General features: G+C 37.8%; 1 protein-coding gene across 3 annotated transcripts in view; it reads right to left on the reverse strand.

Moving 5' to 3' along the window:
• The window catches only part of GABRB1 (gamma-aminobutyric acid type A receptor subunit beta1), a 401,509-nt gene that overhangs the window by 10,500 nt on the left and 366,697 nt on the right, over positions 1-24,312 (reverse strand). For 2 of the 3 annotated variants that reach the window (XM_060110382.1, XM_060110364.1), the window contains exons 6-8: positions 8,969-9,106; positions 8,712-8,864; positions 5,381-5,619 (exon numbers count right to left, since the gene is read on the reverse strand). In XM_060110382.1, the coding sequence (XP_059966365.1) occupies positions 5,381-5,619; positions 8,712-8,864; positions 8,969-9,106 (530 nt within the window). Of the gene's footprint in view, positions 1-5,374; positions 5,620-8,711; positions 8,865-8,968; positions 9,107-24,312 lie in introns of all 3 variants that reach the window. The other variant, XM_060110372.1, reaches the window with a different exon arrangement.

Here is a 24,312-nt window from a genome sequence, read left to right on the forward strand (position 1 = left end):
CATCATTAGCTTCACTGCTGGAGATGATGCACTGAACAGATGAAGTGATACACTTGCTTTGTTATTGACACATTGTCTGCCTGAGCCCCTGGTTTTAGAATAGGATAAAGAAGTCAGGAACTGGAAAACCTAAGCAGCTACAGGCATGATTATAATTTCCTTGAGGTAGTACTGGTCTATTATTATTCCATCTAAATATGAAGAAGTTTATAAAAACTTATCCATAACATATTTTGGAGACTGTATTTATCTGATGCTATATCACTGTGATTCAGAAAGAATAGCAGAGGTTGATAGAAAGCATGCTTGAAAAAATGTCAAAAATCAAAGTGATAGAAACAGTAAGTAAGTTTGGAGCAGAAGCTAAAATGGACTATAGATAGTCTCCTTTTCTTACTTATCATGAATACATAAGAATTTTATAAAACATTGTGATGTAACACTCAATACCTTGTGTGGTATCTAAGAACTCATCTTGAATGAAAAAGGCCTCTCTAGCAGTCATTCATTCAAAGAGTTCCTATTTGGTATTTTCTCAGTTCTGGCCACCAAGGAAAGAACAATAAACATAATAGACAAGGACCCTGGTGCCTATCTTTGGGAAGCTTGGAGATTAGCAGAGAGATAGAGGTTACAAAAATAATTACACAAATAAAATAATTACACATATACTCTATATTGTGGTAAGTCCTAAGGTGGAAAAGCACAGGATGTCATGAGAACAAATCACAAGGGTACAAACTATAAACCAACAGCAGACATGTCAGTTAAGGCATTCCTGAGGTAGTAGCAATTATGGTAAGAACTGGAGCAATGGAAATATTGAGAGAAGGCCAATATTACCTTCAATCATACTAATTTTTTCTTCTGTGGTATGAAATCTGATTCTAATCCATCTAATAAAATTTTCAATTCTATGATTTCCATTGGCTCTTGTTTATAGTCTCAAATCCTAGTCTGATACTTCCCATCTCTTCATATATTATGTTAATCTTTTCCTATGGACTTTATTTTAAGCTTTTAATTTTGAAATTATTGTAGATTCCTAGAAAGTTGCAAAGATAGCACAGAGAGAGCCCAGGTACCCTTCACGCAGTTTCTCCCATTGATTATATCTTACTTAACTGTTGTACAATATCAAAACCAGGAAACTGATATTGATATAGTGTGTATAGTTCTATGTAATTTTACTACATGTTAGAGGCCCATAACCACCACTGCAATCAAGACACAAAATTATTCTACCACTGCAAAGATTTCCCTCAGGCTACCACTTTATGATCAGTCACACCCATCTCCCTCTCCCCACCACTGTCACTAAGTCCTGGCAACCACTAATATGTTCTTCATCTCTATAATTTTGTTATTCCAGGAGTATTATAAAAATGTAATCATACAGTATATAATCTTTAAGATTGGCTTTTTTCACTTGGCTTAATGCCCTTGAAATCCATCCAAGTTGTTGCCTGTATCAATGGTTCATTACTTTTTATTGGGCTAGTACCCCACAGTGTGAATGTACAGTAGTTTGTTTAACCATTCACTATTTTAGGATATTTTGGCTAATTCCTATGACCTTCCAAAGATGTTAATTATAGTTATTATTATTAATTATAGCCCTTATCTTTTAACCCAACCTCTAAGATTTTTGCAGGTCTGTTTTTTTTTTGGCTAAATTTCTTTCTCTTGACTATGGGCATTTTTTCCTATTTCTTCTCACGTACAGGAATTTTTTATTATTATACTAGACATGTTGATGATGCACTGTAAAGACTGGATTTTGTTATCTTCCCTGATGATTGCTGGGTTTTGTTTTCGAAGGCAGTTAAATTACTACTAGATCCCCTAGAATGTGTAGACTTGGTTTTATGAGTTGTTAGAGTGAGTCTATTTTAGTTTTTCCCTTAACTCAAGGGGAATCTCTTACTCTTGTGACTTAGTCTTTACTCCTAAGGGTTTTAGTGGAAAGCCTAATGTATTTACCAACCAGTCCTAAATGCTGGATTCAAACTCCAAACCTTGACTTCCATATGGCGGGTAACAGCTGAAATCTCTGTTCATTCCTTTTTTTTTTTCAGCTTTTCGGCTGTTGTTGTTGTTGTTTTTGTTTTTCCTTCTGGATTTCTTGGCATTTTACCTGTACATGTGTAGTTCAGGGATCAACCAACGATTCATGGGATTTTGTATTTTTCCTGTGGCTTCACTTCTTCCTAAAATTTCCAGAAACTCTGGAAGTATCAAACTGCATGCTCTGATTTAACAGATCAATAAAACTGCAGTTTTTTGGCAGACGTTTCACTGTCCCACGTGTCCCCAGACTGGCACCTGGCCTCAGGGGAAAAGCTGTATAAACACTGATTTCACACAGTGGAGTTCCCTTCATTGGAGAGTTGATTCTTTCCTAGTTTTTGCTTGTTTTCAGTTTCTCTTCCATGTCTTCAAGCAGATTTTTAAAACTTTTGCTCAGGGTTTATAATTTTTAATCTCTAGGAGCGTTAGTTTGATATAAACTACTCTGCTATGTCTTCATGTGATCTGTTTTTGAATTTTGGCATAAAGTTGTCTATTTATGTTTCTGTGAAAAGCATCTCTGGCATTCCTAGTCTAGCTTTCTATGGATAAAAATACATCTTTATTTTCTTTATGTGTTTCATCTTCTGACAATTCAGGGATTTTTCTATGCTTTCTCTTGGAATTCAAACAAAATAAAGTCAATTCACCTGGAATAAAAGTTTCCTGATATGAGATCCAATGAAACATTACTTTGTTTAAGCCCAGTATTGTTCAAACCACCTGCTTATAAAATAAAGATCAGCTAGATGGGAACATCCTACTTATCTATTAGTCACTAAGGCCTCTTTAGAGCAGTATATATTATGCATCTAGATATGATATGGAATAGGAGGCTTTCCTCCAGCCTTTATTTGTCCCTTAGCACCTTAGAACAGTTCTCTGATATCCTAGGGTGAAATCAAGGCAAATGCCCAGAGTTTGGTTAAAGTTTGTTTTATAATCTCTTATTTTATCTGAATAATTCGATTTCAGTTTGCCTGACCTTTCCATTTAGTTACTGACTCTGGACAACGTTGCTTTTCTAGCCAATTGAAAAGCCCTGTTTTCTTCATTTTACCTCTCCAAATTCTACCTATCATTGAGTGTCTATTCAGTATATATTTTCTGAATTTTCCTACCAGTGAACCTACACCACTTTATCTATCTATGTAGGGCTTTTGTCATGATATATCAGTGCACATTCCAAGCTCTACAGAGGACCAGCTAGTAGGTTTAGAAGCACTTGAGATGGGAATGGGAGTAGAAAAGAGGTGGTCTTGAAAACTACTGCTAAAGTACTTTTTTTAAATACTTTTTTTGCTAAAGTACTTTTATTTATTTATTTTTGGCTGCGTTGGGTCTTCGTTGCTGCACGCGGGTTTTCTCTAGTTGCGGTGAGCTGGGGCTACTCTTCCGATGCAGTGCGCGGGCTTATCACTGCGGTGGCTTCTCTTGTGGAGCACAGGCTCTAGGCATGCAGGCTTCAGTAGTTGTGGCTTGTGAGCTCAGTAGTTGTAGCTCACGGGCTCTAGCCACGCGGGCTTCAGCAGTTGTGGCACACGGGCTTAGTTGCTCCGCGGCATGTGGGATCTTCCCAGACCAGGGCTCGAACCGGTGTCCCCTGCATTGGCAGGCAGATTCTTAACTACTGTGCCATCAGGGAAGTCCTTTCTTTAAAAAATTTATTTTTACTGCTAAAGTACTTTTAAAGCTGGTATGGCTACGATCAGATAATAGGAAGCTTCAACCTTTCTTCAAGATAAATGCTGTCCTGTCTTATTTTATAATCCATTCATAATTTTCTTTTCAGCCAGATCAGAAGATTCTCAAGGGCAAGTATCATGCCTACTCCTTTTCCCATGGCATTGAGCATAGTGTTTTACACAAGAGTATAAATTTATTTGAGTGTGTTGCTTTGAATTTTGCCCATTTGGCTGAATCTGTATGTTTTCCTCATTTGTAATTTTCTAATTACCTGACAGTGTTTGTCAAATTTTGATATCCTACTAAAGAGCATGAAGAAACACCTTGAAGATTCATTATTTGACTTCTGCCTGATTCTCCAGCCACAACTCAAATTATTCTCTTTCTCCCTCACTTCCTATGTTCTTGCTGCATTGGTCTTCTCTCAGTACTTTAACACGTCACACAATTCTTTGCCTAGAATGGACATGGCATGGTTGCTGCTTCCATCACTTAGGTGTCAGATCAAATGGTAATTCCTCAAAGAGGTCTTCCTGATCACCTGATCAAAGTTCCCTGTTCCCTTGAACCTGACCCCAAACATTCTCTTGGCCATTACTCTGTTTTACTTTCTTTGTAGCACTTCCTATTACCTGAAATTATGCCCTCGATACTTGCTTGTTTGTTTACTGCCTGTCTTCCCACATTAGCATCTAAACTCCATGAGAGCAAGGAACTTCGTCTCATTCAGAGCAGTACTCCCAAATGCTCAGAATCGTGAATGAATATTTGAGTCATCACCCTGTGTGCCATCTTGAAAACAATTTGTTGTGGATCCAGTATTTCAGTGCACATAATTGTCAAATGATTTCAGTGAAAAATGCCACAGAAGTAGAGACTATAGGGATTTTTAAAAAGATAAACAAAACATTATTTTAATGCACAGTGAGAACACAGGTCATAAGATCTGCCAGTGAAAAGCAAAGGAAAAATACTGACAATGTCTTGTATATGATAATAGCTAATACTTATTGAGTTCTTACTATGTACTAGGTATTGTTCCAAATAATAGACTTTAAAAGAAGTAACAAAACTCATTTAGTCCTTATGATAACTGAGAGATAGGTATACTATAGTAATCTCCATTTTATGGTTGATGACACTGAGAGCAGAGGTTAGATAAGGAGTTACATAGGTTGATTTGCCTGAAGTTCTAAAGCCAGTAAGTGGCAGACCTGGGAATTAAATCCAAGCAGTTTGATTCCATTCTGTGGTTGTAACCACCGTGCTATAGTGCCTCATTGCCACTTAGGAGTAAGAGTTTGTTCACTTTAGTTCTCTCATTTATTTATTAAGTAGATCTGGAATTATTCTTTTGTGTATAGTTTCACAACTATATAATTTAAAATAAAGAATAATGGACTTAGGGTTGGGGTGCAGGCCCAGGTATGTTATTAATCTATGTAAACCTCAACCTAACATCTTCAATTGTCAATTTTCAAATATGTGAAATGAAGGGTGCTTGGAGCCTTAGTAAAGATAAACTAATATTTCATTTTTTTTTCTGTTATGAGAGCTCTGGGCACCATGCTGCTGCTGAATTTCAGAAGAAGATGGTTAAGAATATTTAATATATTACCTGGACTTTATTCATCTCCAGTTTGTTCTTCTCATTAGCGCTCTGGTCTTGTTTGCCAGCTCCTTTTTTCTGAGGGCCTTTTCCAAAGAAGATGTAATTTACAAAGGCATATTCCAGCAAAGCCAGGAACACAAATACAAAGCAACCCATCAGGTAAATATCAATTGCTTTGACATAAGGGATCTTTGGCAGGGTCTCCCTGAGGTGAGTGCTGATGGTTGTCATTGTCAGCACTGTGGTGATTCCTATGAAACAGAAAGACACAGCTTAGCTGAACGCACTTGGTAAGTTCCCTTTTTAAGATTGAGAGGACAGATGCCGATCTCTTGTTGGTGCTCCAGAATGATGGCAGTAATGCAATAAACCACAGGGCAAAAAGGGCAGACAATTTGAAAGACAAAGCTGCAGGCTCCCTACGTAGTCCATAAGTAAATCATAAAATGGGATGCTCTGTGAGTGCTGGGTTGAAAACTGTTTTTTTTTTTTTTTTTGCGGTACGCAGGCCTCTCACTGTTGTGGCCTCTCCCGTTGCGGAGCACAGGCTCTGGACGCACAGGCTCAGCGGCCATGGCTCACGGGCCCAGCCGCTCCGCGGCGTGTGGGATCTTCCTGGACCAGGGCACGAACCTGCGTCCCCTGCGTCGGCAGGCAGACTCTCAACCACTGCGCCACCAGGGAAGCCCGAAAACTGTTTTTTTAAAAAAATAATGCACAAAGGAAAAAGAAAAGTAGATGGAAATATTAAAATTTCATTGATATGCCCACTGCTTACTGTCAAATGTCCCTCATTCTGCTACATGACACCTCCTTCTTTCCTTCCTTTTCTCAGCGTCTCTGTCATGTCCCTCCTAAATCTGTCCTTGTAATACTAATCACCATAGCAGTCACTACCGAACTGAAAGTTGGTGACCAGTTTGAGGAGACCTATTTCATTGCATGCAACTGTAATACACGCAGGTCACAGGGTCAGTATGGTCTTTTAAAATTATAATGCATCATTCATAGTGAGTCAACATGAAAAGAAGAAACAAATAAGAAAGTTTATGACTTGCATCAAGTATCTGATATATGTATTTTAAAATTAACATAACCTTATTGCTTTTTTTTTCTTTTTCAAATATTACCTCTAGTTCCTTGATTCCAGAGACTAGAATGAATTAGTGCCCCAGAGTCAGGAAAAGACTTCCTAAAAATTCAACTGGTTAAAGAAATTTTAGAGTGTAGTCTTTTTAAAAGGAAGATTCTGCTTTGTCTACTTTGTTAAATATGGCATTCTTAACAATATAATGTTTGTGTGTCTGTATAATATTTTGTGTTGATTATGGTGATGAAATGATAATTGGGAAAAATAGGAAGTGATACTTATATCTAATAGTAAACTCTGCTGTAATACTAATATTACACATTTGTATAGTGTTTTTACAGTTTTAAACACTTACAGCTATGAATTATATGGCTGTCATAACAGCCTGTGTGTGATAAGGCAGGTATATAATTCCCAGTTTATGGCTGAGTAAACAGAAACTCTGAGATTAGTTATTTTGCCTTAGATCACCCAGCTAGGGGAAAAAAGCAAGGAGGTATGAAGCAAAGGCATTTAAAATAAAAGCAGAGAGATGAAAAAGTAAAACATGAAACTTGATGGAGGTCCTTAAAAATAAAGATAGGAAATGTGAAATGGATATTAAAGACAAAGGAGAACTGGCAAAGGGAATGGAAGTTAGAAAATGAAAAGGGAAGAAAATAGTTTAGCACTCATTTGCCAGCCAGATTATTCTATTTAGATTCCCTGATTTGACTACTAAACTTGAGGAGAACAGATAAAGTAGGAAGTCAGAACTACCATACAAAAGGTTAAAATAGTTTAGATCAGTGATAAATTTAAATGTCTGGACTGATATTAAATGCCATCATGAGTGGTCCTATTTATTTCTTTGAATAAAATTTAAAATTTCCCGTAACATAATTCTACCTAATGTTCTGTACAGAAGCAATAATTCATTAAAATCTACTAATTCCACTTCTGCTTCTACTCCTTGGCTTAAATTTTTTAAGCAAGAAGGGCTAGTAAGTAAATGTCTTTTTCACTTAGATAAGGTTTAAAATACCTTAGGTTTTACATTTCAAAGAACAGGTTTATTCAGCATCTGTATATGCTGACACCTCTAATCAAAATATTATTAGCTTTGAGGATAGATGTGTAAAGAGAACCACAATTCATGACCTTGATAGTTCATATTCCCTACTGTAGACACTGTCCGATGTTTTTTCTTTAACCATAGCGTATACACTTATTCAAATAATATGTGCAGATACATGTGTATGATATGATAAATTATTTGTCTACTTTCCTTAGTCTTGTAATGTTCAAAGGTTGATAAGGGGCTGCCTGCACTTGACTTTGTGAGCCTTATATACTCAACCAATAGAGATGAGCTGTAGAGTTGACAATTAGTCTAGGGGTGAAAGGGTATGCTGATCATCTAATCCATTTCCGTAGTCTCAGAAGAGAAGAACTATATATGTTAGCTTAGTAATAAATGATGTTCTTTTGCATGTGTGTGTGTGTGTGTGTGTGTGTGTGTGTGTGTAAATAAGCCCCAGAAAGTGATAACTGAAATGGCTCTAGGGTCAAATACGAGGTAGACCCACACATACCCAGATACATCAGACAGACCTTACATATTCTAACTTTCCAAGGAATCCTTTAAAATCTCAAATATAGCCTTTTAGCTTACAGCAATTACTCAACCATGGCAAGATTAGTTCTGAATTCTGTTTCCCTGGAAAGGAAACCATTTTTTATTCTGTCCTGATCACAGATCATTAATATAGCTGATGAATTGTCTGTGCCTTATTCAAACAGAAGGAGCTCTATTTAAGGGAGACAGAGCGATACAATTTAACTATAGTTAATATTTGAAAGATAATATTGACATGGCTTGTTAATGGTCACAAGGTTTAGCTTTCTCCAAATCCATTTGAGAATAATGCAATAATATTCTCCACTGTAAAGAGAAGGAACCAAAGAAGAAATCACAAAGTTAGTAAAATATTAGTGTCATGAGAATTTTAAAGTATTCTCTAAGAAGCACTTGTATAGTGTTGAATGTACTCCAAGATTTGTGTTTTATTTTGGTAAAATGATAAAAAGATATTACGTTGTAAAACATTCACCCTGTAAGTGCTTACACATAGATGTTTTATTATCCAGCACTCTTACGGGAATCTCATTCTCTGGCTCTCTGTGAGAGACACCCTGGCCTGTAATTCTTATCATTGGTTGTTGTTTGACGTTAAATCCCACCAGCTCTCTGTAGTGCTGGGAATGCATTACCTAGTGCGACTCTGGCTGCAGAGGCATCATAGTTGATCCAAAACGACACCCAGGACAGAATTGTAATCAGTGTGGAAGGCATGTAGGTTTGCAAAATGAAGTAACCAATGTTTCTCTTTAGACGAAAACTTAGTGACAGTCGTGGGTATGCCCCTGAGTGAAAAAGAAAAGAAAAGAAAAGAAAATCAGATGGTCATTTGGTGGCAGCCATCTCCTTTCTCATCATCGCTAGTTCACTTTGGGGGAAACATCCTCACCTGTTGTGAACTCCACCTTCTTGGACACCATCTTATAGTCAACAATTGAAAACTGAGGAAGCTCAATTTTATTCACTCCTGTTACTGCTCCTTCTCCTCCATTCCAGTAAAACTCAATGTCATCCGTGGTGTAGCCATCTGAAACCAAGAAACAGCAGAGTTAAATAGAATTCAGTTGGCCTAGAAATTCCTTTTGAAGACAGTTGGGGATTTGGAGAGAAATTTCCCAGCAATTGATGATAAGATGATCTTGCTTTAAATTGGGATAACATAAGAGGTTTCATGTTGAGTGCTGTTTCTGACAGGCTGGTTGTGGCTGCCTTGAGAAGGTGGATATACTTGGCTTTACTGAACATAACCTCTGTGATCATTCAGTGATATCTGATATCACTGCTGCATATTTATTCTCATTGTGTCCACTAATGGGCACTCTTCGCTTAGATTGAGGGATGCCTGAATTCTAGGTGCCTGGGCATAGATTTTGACTATGTGTTACTTAACAACAACAAGTATAATAATTGAGCACATATTTGTTAAAAGGGGAACAGAAAGGATAAAGGGATGGAGTATAATAAAAGATCAAATTAGTACAGACCCATTAAATGATCAAGACATTCAAAGAAGAGTATACATTTTTCAAAGAAAATTAGGTAAGCTTCTCTTTATAGCCTTTGATTATAGCTAATATATAGGTGAAAATTTTAGTAAATATGTGAATTTTTGATCATATTTTTATATCTTAATACTTATGGTAGTGAGGTTTAAGTAATTTAAAGTGAATGTGTAGAGGATTGTAGACTGTGGTAGAAGGATCTATCTTGAAATCTATTCCCCCTTCCAGTTCTGCTCCCAATTGCCATGGGTCTGCTTGGGTTATGGTCATATATCAGAGTAGCTTGAATAAAAAATGTATTAATATATTAAAAAATCTAAAAATCATTTAAAACATACAGAAGGCTTTATATTTGTATCTTTCTATCTGCTAGAGACAAAAAAAGATCTTTCTAAGGTTATTTTCTATTTTTATTGACCTCAAATAAAAAAGCATCAAATCCTTTTCCATTAGAATTAGTAGGGCTTATGTTTCAAAAGTAACCATATAATGTAGTAGATATTTTGCCTACTAACTTTTGATTAAACCAGAAACATTTTCTCAAGAGATAAAGAGTAATATATTTGAAATTTAGAAGTTGAATGCCAAGTGCCAAAGAATCACCATCAACATATCACTGAAAGAATGTAAGAAAATTTAAGGTCTTTTTCCTTTTTATTTTGAGGGGAAATAAAATTATCTTCACTTTATTGTTTTAAACACTTCTAGCTTCTCTTCAAAAAGCTCTTTTTTGAATTCTTATCCCTGAACTCATTGCACTCACAACTGTGTTGTATTTGTTACTTTTGCCACTCTATACAGGTTATTATTTACTATAATATGTTTCAATTTGTTTTATTTTATTTCTCTTAAAACCATCTTCTTCTAGTTCAAGAACTTGCCCTTTCTTCAAAGGGTAATCTTTCATATTCAGTAACCTATTTTACAATGACCCAAGTAGACCATAGAAATGGAAGATATTTAATTTTAGATATAATCTTCGGTGTCCGAGAGGCTGTGAGACCCTCGATACCCACTGGACTTAGATCAATCTACATGGAACTAATTGGCATGTTGGGGATTTCCACCAAATTTAGGTATGGCTCTGTAAGACTGTGATTCTTAACATCTCTTTGAGAATTTAATAAACCTTCTGAACTCAAGAGAATGAGAAGACAAGCCACAGATTGGGTGAAAATATATACAAAAGACACATCTGATAAAGGACTGTTATCCAAAATATACAAGGAGATCTTAAACCTTGACAGTAAGAAAACAAAAAACCTGATTAAAAATGGGCCAAAGACCTTAACAGACATCTCACCAAAGGAGATATACAGATCGCAAATAAGCATATGAAAAGATGCTCCACATGACATGCTGTTAGTGAAACACAAATTAAAACAATAATGTGATGCTACTGTACACCTATGAGAATTGTCAAAATCTGGAACACTGACATCACCAAATGCTGGAGAGGATGTGGAGCAGCAAGAACTCTCATTCATTGCCGGTGGAAATGCAAAATGGAACAGCCACTTTGGAAGAGATTTTGGTAGTTTCTTACAGAACTAAACACACTCTAATCATATGACCTAGCAATCTTGCTCCTTGGTTTTTAGCCAAAGTAACTGAAAACTTGTGTCTACACAAAAACCTGTACACAGATGTTTACAGTAGCTTTATTCATAATTGCCAAAACTTGGGAGCAACCAAGATGTCCTTTGGTCCTTTGATACTGTTGTACACATAGGAACTGGTATATTTCTCAGTGTTAAAAGGAAATGAACTATCAAGCCACGAAAAAACATGGAAGAAACTTAAATGCATATTATTAAGTGAAAGAAGTCAATCTGAGAAGGCCACATACTGCATGATTCCAACTATGTGACATTCTGGAAAAGGCAAAACTATGGAGATGGTAAGATCAGTGGTTGCCAGGGGTTGGGGGTGGGGAGGGATGAATGTACAGAACACAGATCTTTAGAGAGCAATGAAAATACTCCGTATGTTACTATATTGGGAGACAAATGTCATTATGCATTTTTCTAAACCCATAGAATGGACAACACTAAGAGTGAACCCAAAAGCAAATTATGGACTCTGGGTGATAATGATGTGTCCACATCATTTCATCAATTGTAACAAATGCACCACTTTGGTGGAGGATGTTGATAACAGGGGAGGCTATGCATGTGTGGTGGCAGGGAGTATATGGGAAATCTCTGTACCTTCCCCTCAATTTTGCTGTGAACAGAAAACTGCAAAAAATACTCTTAAAAAAACTTCTGAAAAAACTCTACAGAAACACATACATATAATACATATGTATAGATAGATAAATAAATACAATTTGACGGTAATTTCAGAGAATCATGGCTTCCCCTGGAGCCCATTTAAGTGTTCTAGAATAAGAACCTCCTCTCTGAGGGGAAATGGCTAGTGGCAACACGACAGCTTAAACTCAACCCTGATGCCCTTCCTTCCACTTCCGATTCAACTATGAACTTCTAAGCCCAGCACGAAGTGGGATCTGGGGAATGTGAGGTCTCAGTTCTGTCTGGATCTAGTAGACAATGATGTCATGGGATGTTTTTCCCCTCAGGGACAGGAGAGAACTGGGGGACTACTGGCATGGGGTACTTGGATGGGGTTAGAACAGTGAGATTAAGGAAGAAAGCTGGGTGAAGGGATTTGGGGGGGGGCTACTAAATGAAGGCAGCTGCCCCTTCTGTGACTATTTGGAGGAATTGCTGTTTTCACAGTCCTTTAATAAGATGTAGGAGAGTTTAAAAAGTGGGGAGAGAGAGGAAGAGAGAGAGAAACTACCTCCTGGTGCATCAGTAGGGGAATGACAGCTTGCCTGGAGCCCCCCATGGTTTTCATCTAGCTAGAACACTGTTTCCATTTATGGTGCTCTGGCAGCTGGGTCCAAATCCCAAGGGATATGCAAGAGAAACACAACGATATTTATAAGAAAATCCAGTCATCCTACAGAAGGAAAACAAGCATAACATCCAGAATAGATGGCTCCTCTTGAGAAGAACTGGTGGAGGAAGCAGATGATAGGTTGAACGTTTCATTTCCCATCTTTATTCAAAATTTGGGAACATATAAGGATATCTGATTACAGCACAAAAACTTCCTTACTTCCTTGTACTAAAACCCATAGTTTTTAATTTAAAAAGAGTGTTAGATAAATTGAAAAGAAGATGGCCACTGATGAGGCCAGGTTAGTGGATTGGAAGACAGTTTGAACAAAATTATAGAGATTTGGAAAGCATAAGCTCTTTGAAGGACTCATCTAGGAAAGCTAACATATGAATAGTGGGCATTCTTGACAGAAGAAGAGGAGCCATAATACACAAAAAGAAAATACAAATTTCCCTGAATTTAATAAACTTTTTGCATATTGAAGGGCTCATTATATTATGTAACCGTGATATCACTCCTGAACTCCAAGGGTAAAAGAATAATTTTACAATCTTCCAGACACAAAGTACAAGGTATTTTCACAGGAAAAACTCTCAGATTTCTGAAAGGAAAGGATTATAGAATAACAATTCAGAACATCTAGAGTAAAGGAAAAAGGACAGCAACTCAGAGACTCAAGAGTCCCATTCCCCACCAAAATACCACTTCTTTCCAGAGAAGAATTCCAGAGAAGAATATATCACTCAGGGACCTGTTTGAGGAAATTATTCCTACAGAAGACTCCAATGAAACAAATGAATCAGGATGGATAACTAAGATATTATCAGGGAAAGCTCATTGGAAACAGGCGGGTTGTAAAGAATTATAAGACTACCTTGCTCAAATCAATGCAAACAAATTTGAAAACTTGAATAAAATGGATAATTTTCTCGTAAGAAAAGCATTTGCTAAAGCCCAAATCAAGAGAGACAGAAGATCAAAATAGCTTGATGTTACCCCCTACAAACAAATAAACACCAGACTCAAACATTTAAGACTGATAATTCTATTTCTACTTAAACAGTTCCAAAGTATAGGGGAAAAATGAAAACTTCCAAATTGTTTTCATAAACGAAGGAGAACATATTAACAGAACAAGATCCAGCAGTACATTAAATAACAATGCATAACAAGTAGGGTTTATTCTAGGAGTGCAAATGATTCAATATTAGAAAATCTAGTAATATACTTCATTATATTAACAGATCTAAGGAGAAAAAAGCATATGATTATATACACAGGTGCTAAAAAGGCATTTGACAAAACTTAATAGCCAGTCTGTTTGTTTTTTAACAAAACAAACATCACTCAATAAATATGCATAGATGGATATTTCTGTAACATGGTAAGACATATCTATCTCACGCTCAAAGCCAGAATCACACTTATTGTGGAAACGCTAGAATATTTCCATGAAAGTTAAGAACAAAATAAGAGTGTCCACTACCATTGCTATTATTTTTAACATTTTTCTGGAAATACTAGCCATTAGGTAAAAGAAAGAAAATTGAACTATAAAGTTGGAAAACTGCTGGTTAAACTATTAAGATTTGCTAATTATACCACTGTATATTCAGTAAACCCCAAAGAATTAACTGAGACTTTTACAAACAATAGAATTAGTATGATTATGGGGTACAAAATTACTACACAGAAATGGGTAGCTTTCATATATAAAAACAAAAATTTATAATGGAAGAAAAGACCCTTTTTAAAATAGAGACAAGAAATATCTAGTAATAAACTTAGAAACAGGCAAAACTTATATGAAGCAACATTTGAAACACTTTTGAAAAGCACAAAAGAAGCCTTGAACAAATAAAAAGACATACCATGTTTTGAATAGGAAGACTCAACATCATTAAGTTCGTTTACAACTTAATGTGATTGCCTAGTAACACCAATGAGCTTTTCATTTTGGGAACTAGACAAAGTGATTCTAAAGTTAAAATAAACAGATTGGAAAATCAAAGACAGCTCTAAAAAATAAGACTCCTGGCTTTGTGCTACTAACCTTAACGACAACCAGGCACTAACCTATGTGTGTGTCTTACTCATTCAATGAGTAGGTATTTATTGAGCGCTGACTATGTGCCAGGGGGTGGAAAGTTACCGCGGCTATGGTGGTGAATAAAACTGACGTGGCTCCTGCCCTCTTGGAGCTTGCATATTTCATGTAAAATGTTACATATTTCACCACAAAATTCCTTTCTAAATCCTTCTGTATGCATTGGCTTTCTTTAGCATGTGTCTTAATCTTCAGGAAAGCTTTGCAACAAGGTAGTGGATAAGATTTAGGTAGCCTTATTAAATGAAGTTAAGTGATGTCAAAGGTGATAGTTGAGGCACTCCTTTTGTTGGTGCAGCTCATACAGTATAGATGGCTCTGGAACCAGGAATCCTGGTTTTAGCTTTCTGCGGTCCTGGAGTCAACACATGGCAGGAGCTACTTGACTACCAGCTTCCCGACTGTGGTGAAGCCATCAGTCCCCTTGGAGGGCCGGTCTGCACTGTGATACTGGGAGTCATTTCTAGTTGCCCAGCCTAGAGCCTGCTAATTCTGTCTTTAATTTTGTAAGCACCACTTCCTTCTATTGAAAGTCTTTCTGCTTAAGCTAGCCAAATGGACTTCTGTTATATGCAGCAGAATCTGGATTGATACATTCTCTTTCTCTTCTGGGGAAGAATTATTTGCTCCAGATTTGGAATTACCAGAGCTTTCCAGGAAAACCTCTGTTGGCTTGTGCTGGTCATTCATTTGCTGTCTCTGTGCCTCTCCTGCTTTCCATACTCTGCTCTGTACCCCTGGGGCTGGGCTCCCTGTCTCTCTGGCTTCCTGTTAGATGCTGCCCCTAGGAAGAATAGGCTGAAGATTAGAAGGTAGAAGGGGGAGGCGAGGCTCTTGATTCTGTCTCTGGCAGTGTGGCAGTGTTGCTGGTGATTGCTGCCTCTCACGGCCCCTCTTCTGGAAACTCTGCAAACAACCAGAACAGCATTTCTAATAGGATCCAACAAATTCAGGCTCATGGGCACTTGCTTCTGGCTTTTCCTCCTTTAACACCCTTTTTTCCTTCTCTCTTTTGCTTTTCCAGCTCGTCCAACCTTTGTAACCAATTCTCTCTATTAAATTCCTTATTTGAAAAAACTTGAGTGGTTTCTGCTTTCCAATGAGCTCCTGTCAGTCACATAGTGTATCTTATCATGCAAATATTTCACCTGTTTACATAGCTTTGTGTTTGTCTCTGCCTTTTGTCTCCTTCATCTCTCATTATATTACACATTTTTTGAAAGCAAAGACCTTTTTTAATTCTTTAAAAAATTTCCTGATGCCTAGCACAGATTCTGTCCACAGTCATGTATCCAATACATATTTATGAATAAATGACTTTGTGAATGTTGTTTACTGCTTAGGGGTCTATGTTTACTGACTCAGATAGGTAGCCTGATATATAACTTACTTGGTAGCATTCTTGAGCCAGATTTATTCCTTGCTTAAAATGCTTCTGCTCACAGAGGCCTTACAGGTGGGTCTGGGCACCAAGGAAATGGAAAAAGCTGCTTATTAATTTTAGGCTTACTGAGTAACTAGGTGATAAATTACAACCTCAGTCTGATCTTCAAATTGTAGGATTCTAGGGGAGAACTATGTAAACGATATCTAGAGTTGAAGGACCAGAGATGGTTTGCCGTTTGGGATTGAGAGGGGAGAAGACGGTGGGTGAGCCCAAACCTCTCACTGTCTTCTGCTTTTGCGGGGCAGCAGAACCCTTCAATACTATGCACATAAACAGAGCTGGAGTATGGCTATCAATCAATGTGAATCTTAATAGCATTCAACGATTTATACAGTCAGTGGTCTGGGTCTGTATTCCCAAGCTCACTGGCACTTTGTTCAACTAAAACCCTTTAGGCTTAGTGTTCAAGGTACTGAGATAATTACAGATGATTTTGGGGAAAAAAGAATGCTCACTCCATTTCAGGTGGAAGTGTGAATTCTCATGGGAGCAATAATGGCAGCTGGATCCAAAGGGGAGAGCCTAGAAATAAACTATTATTCAAAGATTACACAGGAACATTTTGCCACAGAGAGCAAACATCAATTTTCTCACACCCAACCGACCTATTTACCAAAGGTTTCCTTTATGAACCACTGACTTCATACAGTGTCTCAAAGCCCGAACCCTTGGATACCAAGGATATTGTTTTATAGCAACAATAACTACACAGAAGCTCTCAAAATTTCCTCTCAGCCCCTGGGGACTTCTTAGTGGGGCAGAAAGTACACAGAAAATTAAGTTGATGTCATTGGTTAAAGATGCATGGAGTTGGGCTTCCCTGGTGGCGCAGTGGTTGAGAGTCCGCCTGCCGATGCAGGGGACACGGGTTCGTGCCCCGATCCCGGAAGATCCCACATGCCGCGGAGCGGCTGGGCCCGCGAGCCATGGCCGCGGAGCCTGTGTGTCCGGAGCCTGTGCTCCGCAACGGGAGAGGCCACAGCAGTGAGAGGCCCGCGTACAGCAAAAAAAAAAAAAAAAGATGCATGGAGCTAGTACATATATACAAGCATCTGGATGTTAGTGTTTCTCTTTGCTATTTGAAACACTCTATTTTTGATGCATTTTTCTAACCTGGAAATAAAAATTACTCCCTGTTGTGCTTAATAGAGCTGGGAGGGTGGTCTAAAATTTTACGGAAATGTGTTTTAGAGAACGGAGAGATTTAAGCTTCTAATCCACAAGTGGACATGAGTAAATGTATTTCCCTTTGTGGAATGGCCATGGCCTCATCTCAAGTTTCACAGTGTGGGGCTTGATTGGCTTAAGCCAATTGTTAAAACACCATCCCCTTTGCTATGGTGACTGGCTAAGGGTTAGGCAATCACCCAGGTCTAAAACAATCAGGTCATAGCAGGTCCCCTGCCCAAATTAATTGCTTGGAAATAGGCATGTGACCCAAGTTGGTCCAGTCCTAGAGAAATCTAGGACTTGTGTTCAAAAGTTGGAGGAGAGAAGATTTCCCTCTCTCTTTTAGCTGTTGGTAAACAGGAAATGCTGAGTGGAGAGTGGCCAGTCCAGCTATAAGAGCCAGTATCTTTCCTTCCTGTTTACATCAGTCATTACTAGCACCTAACTGAAGTCACACTCATGATCAACATTAGGCTGACCTACTGAAATAAATTTAGTAGTCTTCCATTCTCCACTTCCTCCTGCTCCTTCCATGTGGGGGCAGAAATGTTAGGAATTTATCAATATCTCTCCAGGAGCTGTGTAGATCCTTCCTGTTTCAAGGTTACTAGATATTTGTAATGGTGCATCTCAGAAGCAGATAAGAAAGCCAGTTGGGTCTAATCCTTCCCGTGGCTCCAAATCTGCTATAACATTTATTCTAAAGGCTACTTGGGATTCCTTTCTCACCCATCTCTGTATCTCCTTGGTATCCTAAGAAGCAGTAAACCAACCATGGAAGCCAGATTTTTAAAGCATTCTCACAAGTATTAAGAAACTGTAGGTATGACAGCAGAAACTAACACAACATTGTAAAGCAACTATACTCCAATTACAAAAAAACTAAACTAAAAAAAAAAAAAACTGTAGGTACAAATCTGTGCAACAAACCACTTAATAACTGACTCTTACCTGATGACCCACCGTTTGAGTGGTCATCCTGTTCCTAGGGAAGGCCCTCTTGCTATTTTCTTAGTCAACTCAATAGTTAATTACATTTCTGGGTTATCATTAGAAAATAGGTCTTTATAATAAGTAAAAATTCACCTTCTTGGAGAGCATTCACTATCTGATCCTTGTCTACCCCTTGTGCTAATAGAAAATAAACCCAGTACCTTTTCTACATGACAGTACTTCCCAATTCTGAGGACACCTCTCACGATCCCTTTCAGTGATTCCTTCTTCAGGCTTTGGTCTTTCGCAGGATGTACTCAACCTATGAAGCTTTTCTCCTCTCAGTAGTTTCCAGTTTGCTGATATGCCCTTCGAAGCATGGAAGCCCCAGGCTGAGAGGTGGCCATGTCTACCTCGGCTCTTCTCCCTTCTTTGAGTTATCTGGAAAATTTTCCTATTGTGTAGACTCACCCCCAAGATTAATCCTGCCCTGGTTTAACCTGGCCAAACATAGGAGGCCATGGCACCTCCTATGTTTGGCCAATATGTAAATTTCCAGAGTGACTTTCCAAGAGTCCTGCTCTTTCATATCTGACTGCTTAATACCACATAGTCCATTAATCCTTGTCTATGCTAGATCATCCCCATTTAAAGACTTTTAGATCCCAGGTACTTTTGTTTTTGGAGACACCTTCCCACATTATATTAAATACATTAAAATGCATTCACATCCCATGTTAAACCTAATTTACATGTCACTGTAAAAGCACTGGATTGCAGCTGACTTGTTAACATAATGTTATATTTGTTTTAATATTGTAGTTTTCCTTATGCATTTTGGAGCCAATAATTTAAGACCCTTGATAAACTCATAGTATGTAGACATCTTGCCTATAATGCTTGTTGGCAAAATGGCTTTGCTGGAGCCCAGATACCAACTGGGCTCTAGTGCACTGCTTAAGATCTCTTTCCATGAATTCTTTATTTGGAATATATTCAGCTCCTCTTAAGTTTATGACTGATGGGAATTCTGCTGTCATCGTCAGATCTTCTGACCCTGATTGTGGCTTGTCCTGATTTCTAAATTGGCTACCACCTGGAATTTCTCACGATGAAATTGTCTTCCAGGTTGTACTGCATGCAGTAGCTACCCCCTTGGGTTGTTCAGGTGCCCTCTCTGAGGCTGAGCCTCTGTCTGACCCTGTCTGACCTCCTCTACCATTTTTCTGGCCCCACGCTGATGAGGTTCTTATATGCTTTCCACCATGCCTGTCCAACTCATGATATTCTTGGTGTAGCTAGCTAGTGAAGAGCAAGACTTTTCTTATTCTAGTCACTGGTCTTCTATTAAAGCAGCACAAGTTCAAATTAGCTTTTTGACAGTTACATTACTTTTCTTCCTTGGACTCAAACATAGGATCTAATATAGTCCCCATTAAATTTTATCTAATTCAACTTGACTTGCTGTTGAGGTTTTTCTTGATCTTTATTTGCTCACCCTCTTGGTTTCATGTTCTCTTCAGGTTTGATAAACATGCCTTTTATCATTATTCCCTTGACTGAGACAAATGTGGGATGGCAGAGACAAAGACAGAGCCCTGTTACAATCTCTTGGCAATACTCCTCCAGGTTGATAATAAAAGTCTCTAATCAGTGCTTTGCTGGGTGGCACCATCATTTATTCATTATTTTAAAATCAATTAATTAATTTTATTTTTGGCTGTGTTGTGTCTTCGTTGCTGCGTGCAGGCTTTCTCTAGTTGTGGTGGGCGGGGGCTACTCTTTGTTGTGGTGCACGGGCTTAGTTGCTCCGTGCGTGGCACGTGGGATCTTCCCAGACCAGGGCTCGAACCCGTGTCCCCTGCATTGGCAGGTGGTTTCTTAACCACTGTGCCACCAGGGAAGCCCCCCATCATTTATTCATTTAATATTTGCCTAATAGTTTTAGCTTTGAGTCTGTATCTCTGTATTTATCACATTTTCCTGATTCAGTGATTTTACAATCCTATCAAATAAGGAAGTGAGGTCTATTTTGACTTGTGTTTGGAGAAATCAAGCTGCTTCCATAGATTACTGAGCCCTCTTCTTTGGGATCCAGGACTAGAATATTTCCCAGACTGAATCAAGTCTCATCAGCCTGAGTGTCTTTGAATTTATCTTTCTTACCTTCTGGAACGTGGAATGGTGTATTCCATTCTGTCAGTACTAATAATCATTAGGCTTATGATAATCACCTTCCCTTCACAATGCCCAGCTTCCTTTAATATGCGCTAATTGAGCTATATGGCATTAATTTGTGTGGGTGCATATGTTTTAGGCTAATTATTGGTTAAAAATTAGAATCAGGGTTGCTGTATGCCCCAAATCAGTGGTGAAGTAAAAGATAATCACACCTGGAAATGCTAAAATCTTACTATTAAGTGTTTGTTATATGTTTTTTATCAATAAAAGTTTCTCAAAACAAACAGCTACTAGCTATCTACATTTTTTTGGTCTTAATGGTCAAAGGAGAGAATATTTTATGTCTCAGAAAAAATCCTTATCCATCTCTTTCTAATTTGTATTAATTGCGAAGTAGATTTTTCTGGGAAATCTATGGTCAAATTTTCTTTTATAGTCTTGAAACCCTTTTACGTTATCTATACATTTAATGAACATCCCAATTTTTTGGACCCTCTCTACTTAAGAAAAATAATTGGGGCGAAAGCTGGAAATAAATTGTGACGTTAATGCTTGTTCCTAAGTTACGCCAAATCTGGGCACAACTTTCTCAAAAGATAAATTTTACAGTATGGCAACAATGTCAACAACAAAAACCATGTACTTCTTACAAAGTTCTGTGAGAAATCTCTGTTCCGAAACTGAGACAGTCTTTTGCTTAATATTACTGTATGGAACAGAGAAGGCCTTGCCTGTTCAACTCAGCTCAAATGAGGTCTTGGAGTTACTGGGATTGGATGTCATCTCTACACATAATTTCTGCTCTGATAAAAAGGAACATCAGAACCCCTCTCCACTTTGAAACAGTTGTTTGGTTGGGGGGAAAATCCATTATACCTGTTTTCTCCAAGCATTGGAATGACCATATTGACTTGAACATATGAAAAATGAATTAACTGCATAAGCAGAGAATCTAAACCAGTGTGTTAATATAGGTGTGATTTAAGATTGTTTAACAGTCCTATTTAAGATTGGATATTGTTTAAGAATGCTTGATCTATTAGACATCCTTAAAGGTGTGCATCTTTGTTTTATTAAGAAGAATAAAAAAGCAAAATCAGGCCTAGTCTAGAGAAGGGAGTCACCTCTGATTATGACAAGCACCTAATATGCCACTTGTGCCTTTATCTTCTAAAGTGTGAGTGACCTTCAAGGAAAAATAAGATCAGGAACAAGTAAAGTACAAACGAAGGTGATTGTCCAGCTAATTCAAATGCAATATTATGTGAACCTTTCTGTTCTGGCAATGTTATTGTTGGTCTGAAACTCTAGATTAAGCAGCTTAGATGATAACCCCACTTACCTAATTTAATTTTTATGACCACATTGCATCATAAATATGGAAAATTATTCAGAATGTATTCATGGTATTTTTATTTTGAAGAGTTATGTGCATCCTGCTTGCTTGTGAATCCACCCCTGAGGGGTTACCGAGTTTTGCTTTGTTTTAATTCTTCTTTTCTTTTTTTTAGAGGGTCACTTTTCACTGAGAAATTCTGATGATAAGAAATGGTGATTTGTCAATAAAATACATTTTTGGAGAACTCGTTAAAAACTTAAAAAAACCCAACTCAACCAAACCAGTTATGGTAAAATATTTACAGTATGAGGTTAAGAGAAAACAAACATAAGAAAAATGTATGTGTATGTGTATATATCACAAAGGATATGTATGAAAATAGTTAATAGTGGTTATCTCTGGATGTTAGGATCATGGGTTTTTCTTTATTTTAAAAATTTTATGTGGTGAACTTGTAATGCTTTTAAAAATAAAACCCCAGTAAATTATTCTTATGTTCTAGAAAACGCCTAAATATTGTATGAACTTCAAATCTGTGAAGATTATTTGAATGACCTGTAGAGGGCACTCAAGACCTTCCAGATTCATAGAGACAGACGGGATACTGTCTGAAAATTTTATTCCTTTCAGTTGCAGGAGTTTTACATTTTTCCTATTTTAGCTTTGGATCACTGATTCTCACAAGGTTCTATTTTAAAATTCATTTATGTTAAATAACACTAGTACAATTCTGATTAATATACCTAGTCACAAATTCATATTTTTAGCTAGAAATATCTGTTTATATTTAAATACATGTAACTCTAATTGTTACTAAAATGATTAAAACAAATGACCTATTTTGGTATATTTAATGCTTAAGTTGTAATCTTTTCACTAACATCTTCAAAAGGACAGTCTATGCTAGTTTAGCTATGCATATGAATTAACAAATATCTATGTGCAGCAAATGGACCTATTCTTCACATCCATATTATTATTATGCAGCTGGTAGCAATAAAATGCATTAAATTAAAAATTAGCCTTCTATCAGGTCAGAGTTTATTTTTAATTTTTATTTTATTAACTAAGTTGCCTAGTTCCTGATTTCTTTTAGCTATAATCTATGTATTTTAGTCTCATATACCTTATCAATCACATTCAGATGCCATTAATTGAGACCCACTCTATTCAGTTTCTAAACCTGATGCCTTCCCCATTTGTGGATGCAAAGTATGTAGTCCCTGCCCTGGGTTTTCACAAATGTGTTGCACACAACTTATGATAATAATACAGTACCAAGCTATAGTATCTAAAACAGGTGGATTTTATTTTCCAACAAGATAGCTTTTCTCTGGCAATTCTCAGCCATCTTCAAATATTACATGTTCTTTTGGATTCCCTTTAGGATCAGGTTGGATAGCCTTAGCAACTAGGATGCCATGTGCTTTTGTGGCTCACAAACTATTACATGTTCTTGTATAATTTCTTGGCTTTTGAAATCATGTGAATAGAATGTTGAAGAGCTGACAGTTCGCAGTTGTTTGTATCTACAGCTTATCTGCACTCATTCCCAGGTGCTAGATTGGTGTCACAGAGGTTACTGTGGTAGGCTTTTGGGACACATTAATATCTGTGTTTTAAAAAATTGCATTGTGTCTGGGCATGAGGGAAAAAAAAAAACCCTATCCGATTATTACTGGTTTTGCTGGAATTGATTTTTCACTCCGTGTAACTTGGCAGTTACACTGATGAAACATGTGGCTTGCTGCCATTTTATTTATGTTGAGGGCTTTATTTCTGATGCCCATGAAATAGGAAAACAGGCAAATATAAATTTATCTTTCAAGCTGCCTGGTGTAGAAGTTTGGGAGCAGCAGTTAGGAAAGGGCATTGTTGTAATGTTATTGCCTGATCTCAGGCCAGGGAAGAGAAACAGTGAGTATCATTTTCACTTTTCAGAGGGGGGAAATAAAAGTACAGATTTCCATGATCTGATTGGGAAAGCGAATGCTTCCAAGTTTCTATCTGTGGAAATGGGGCCAATAATCTGCAGTACCTGACTCACAGGGAAGATAAAAAAAAAAGGTTGTTTTTGCAACGTTAACAGCTACAGTGCTTCTTAGAACAGGGGTTCCCAACCCTGGGGCCATGGACTGCTACCAGTCCGGGGCCTGGTAGGAACCGGGCCGCACAGCAGGAGGTGAGCGGCGGGCAAGCGGAGCGCAGCTTCATCTGCCGCTCCCCATCGCTGGCATTACCGCCTGAGCCATCCCCCTCCATCCCCCAACCCCGGTCCGTGGAAAAACTGTCTTCCACGAAACTGGTCCCGGGTGCTGAAAAGGTTGGGGACTGCTGTTAGAAGCAATCATCATCAAAATACTTAGAAGCATTACACAAGCATCCCCTGTTACTTCAGGATGAGTCTATAACATTGTTCTCAACTGAGGGTGATTCCCCCTGCCCAGGGGACATTTGGCAACACCTGAAGGCATTTTTGGTTATCACAACTTGGGGGATGGAGGCTACTAGATCTAGTGAATAGAGGCCAGGGATGATGCTAAATGTCCTACAATAACCAGCCCAGTGCTCCACATGAATTATCCAGCCGAACCTGCCAATAATGTTGATGTTGAGAAACTCTGGTCCTTAGCTAGATGGT

Source organism: Mesoplodon densirostris, chromosome 1 (assembly GCF_025265405.1).
Source record: "Mesoplodon densirostris isolate mMesDen1 chromosome 1, mMesDen1 primary haplotype, whole genome shotgun sequence".
Classification (NCBI taxonomy): Eukaryota; Metazoa; Chordata; class Mammalia; order Artiodactyla; family Ziphiidae; genus Mesoplodon; species Mesoplodon densirostris.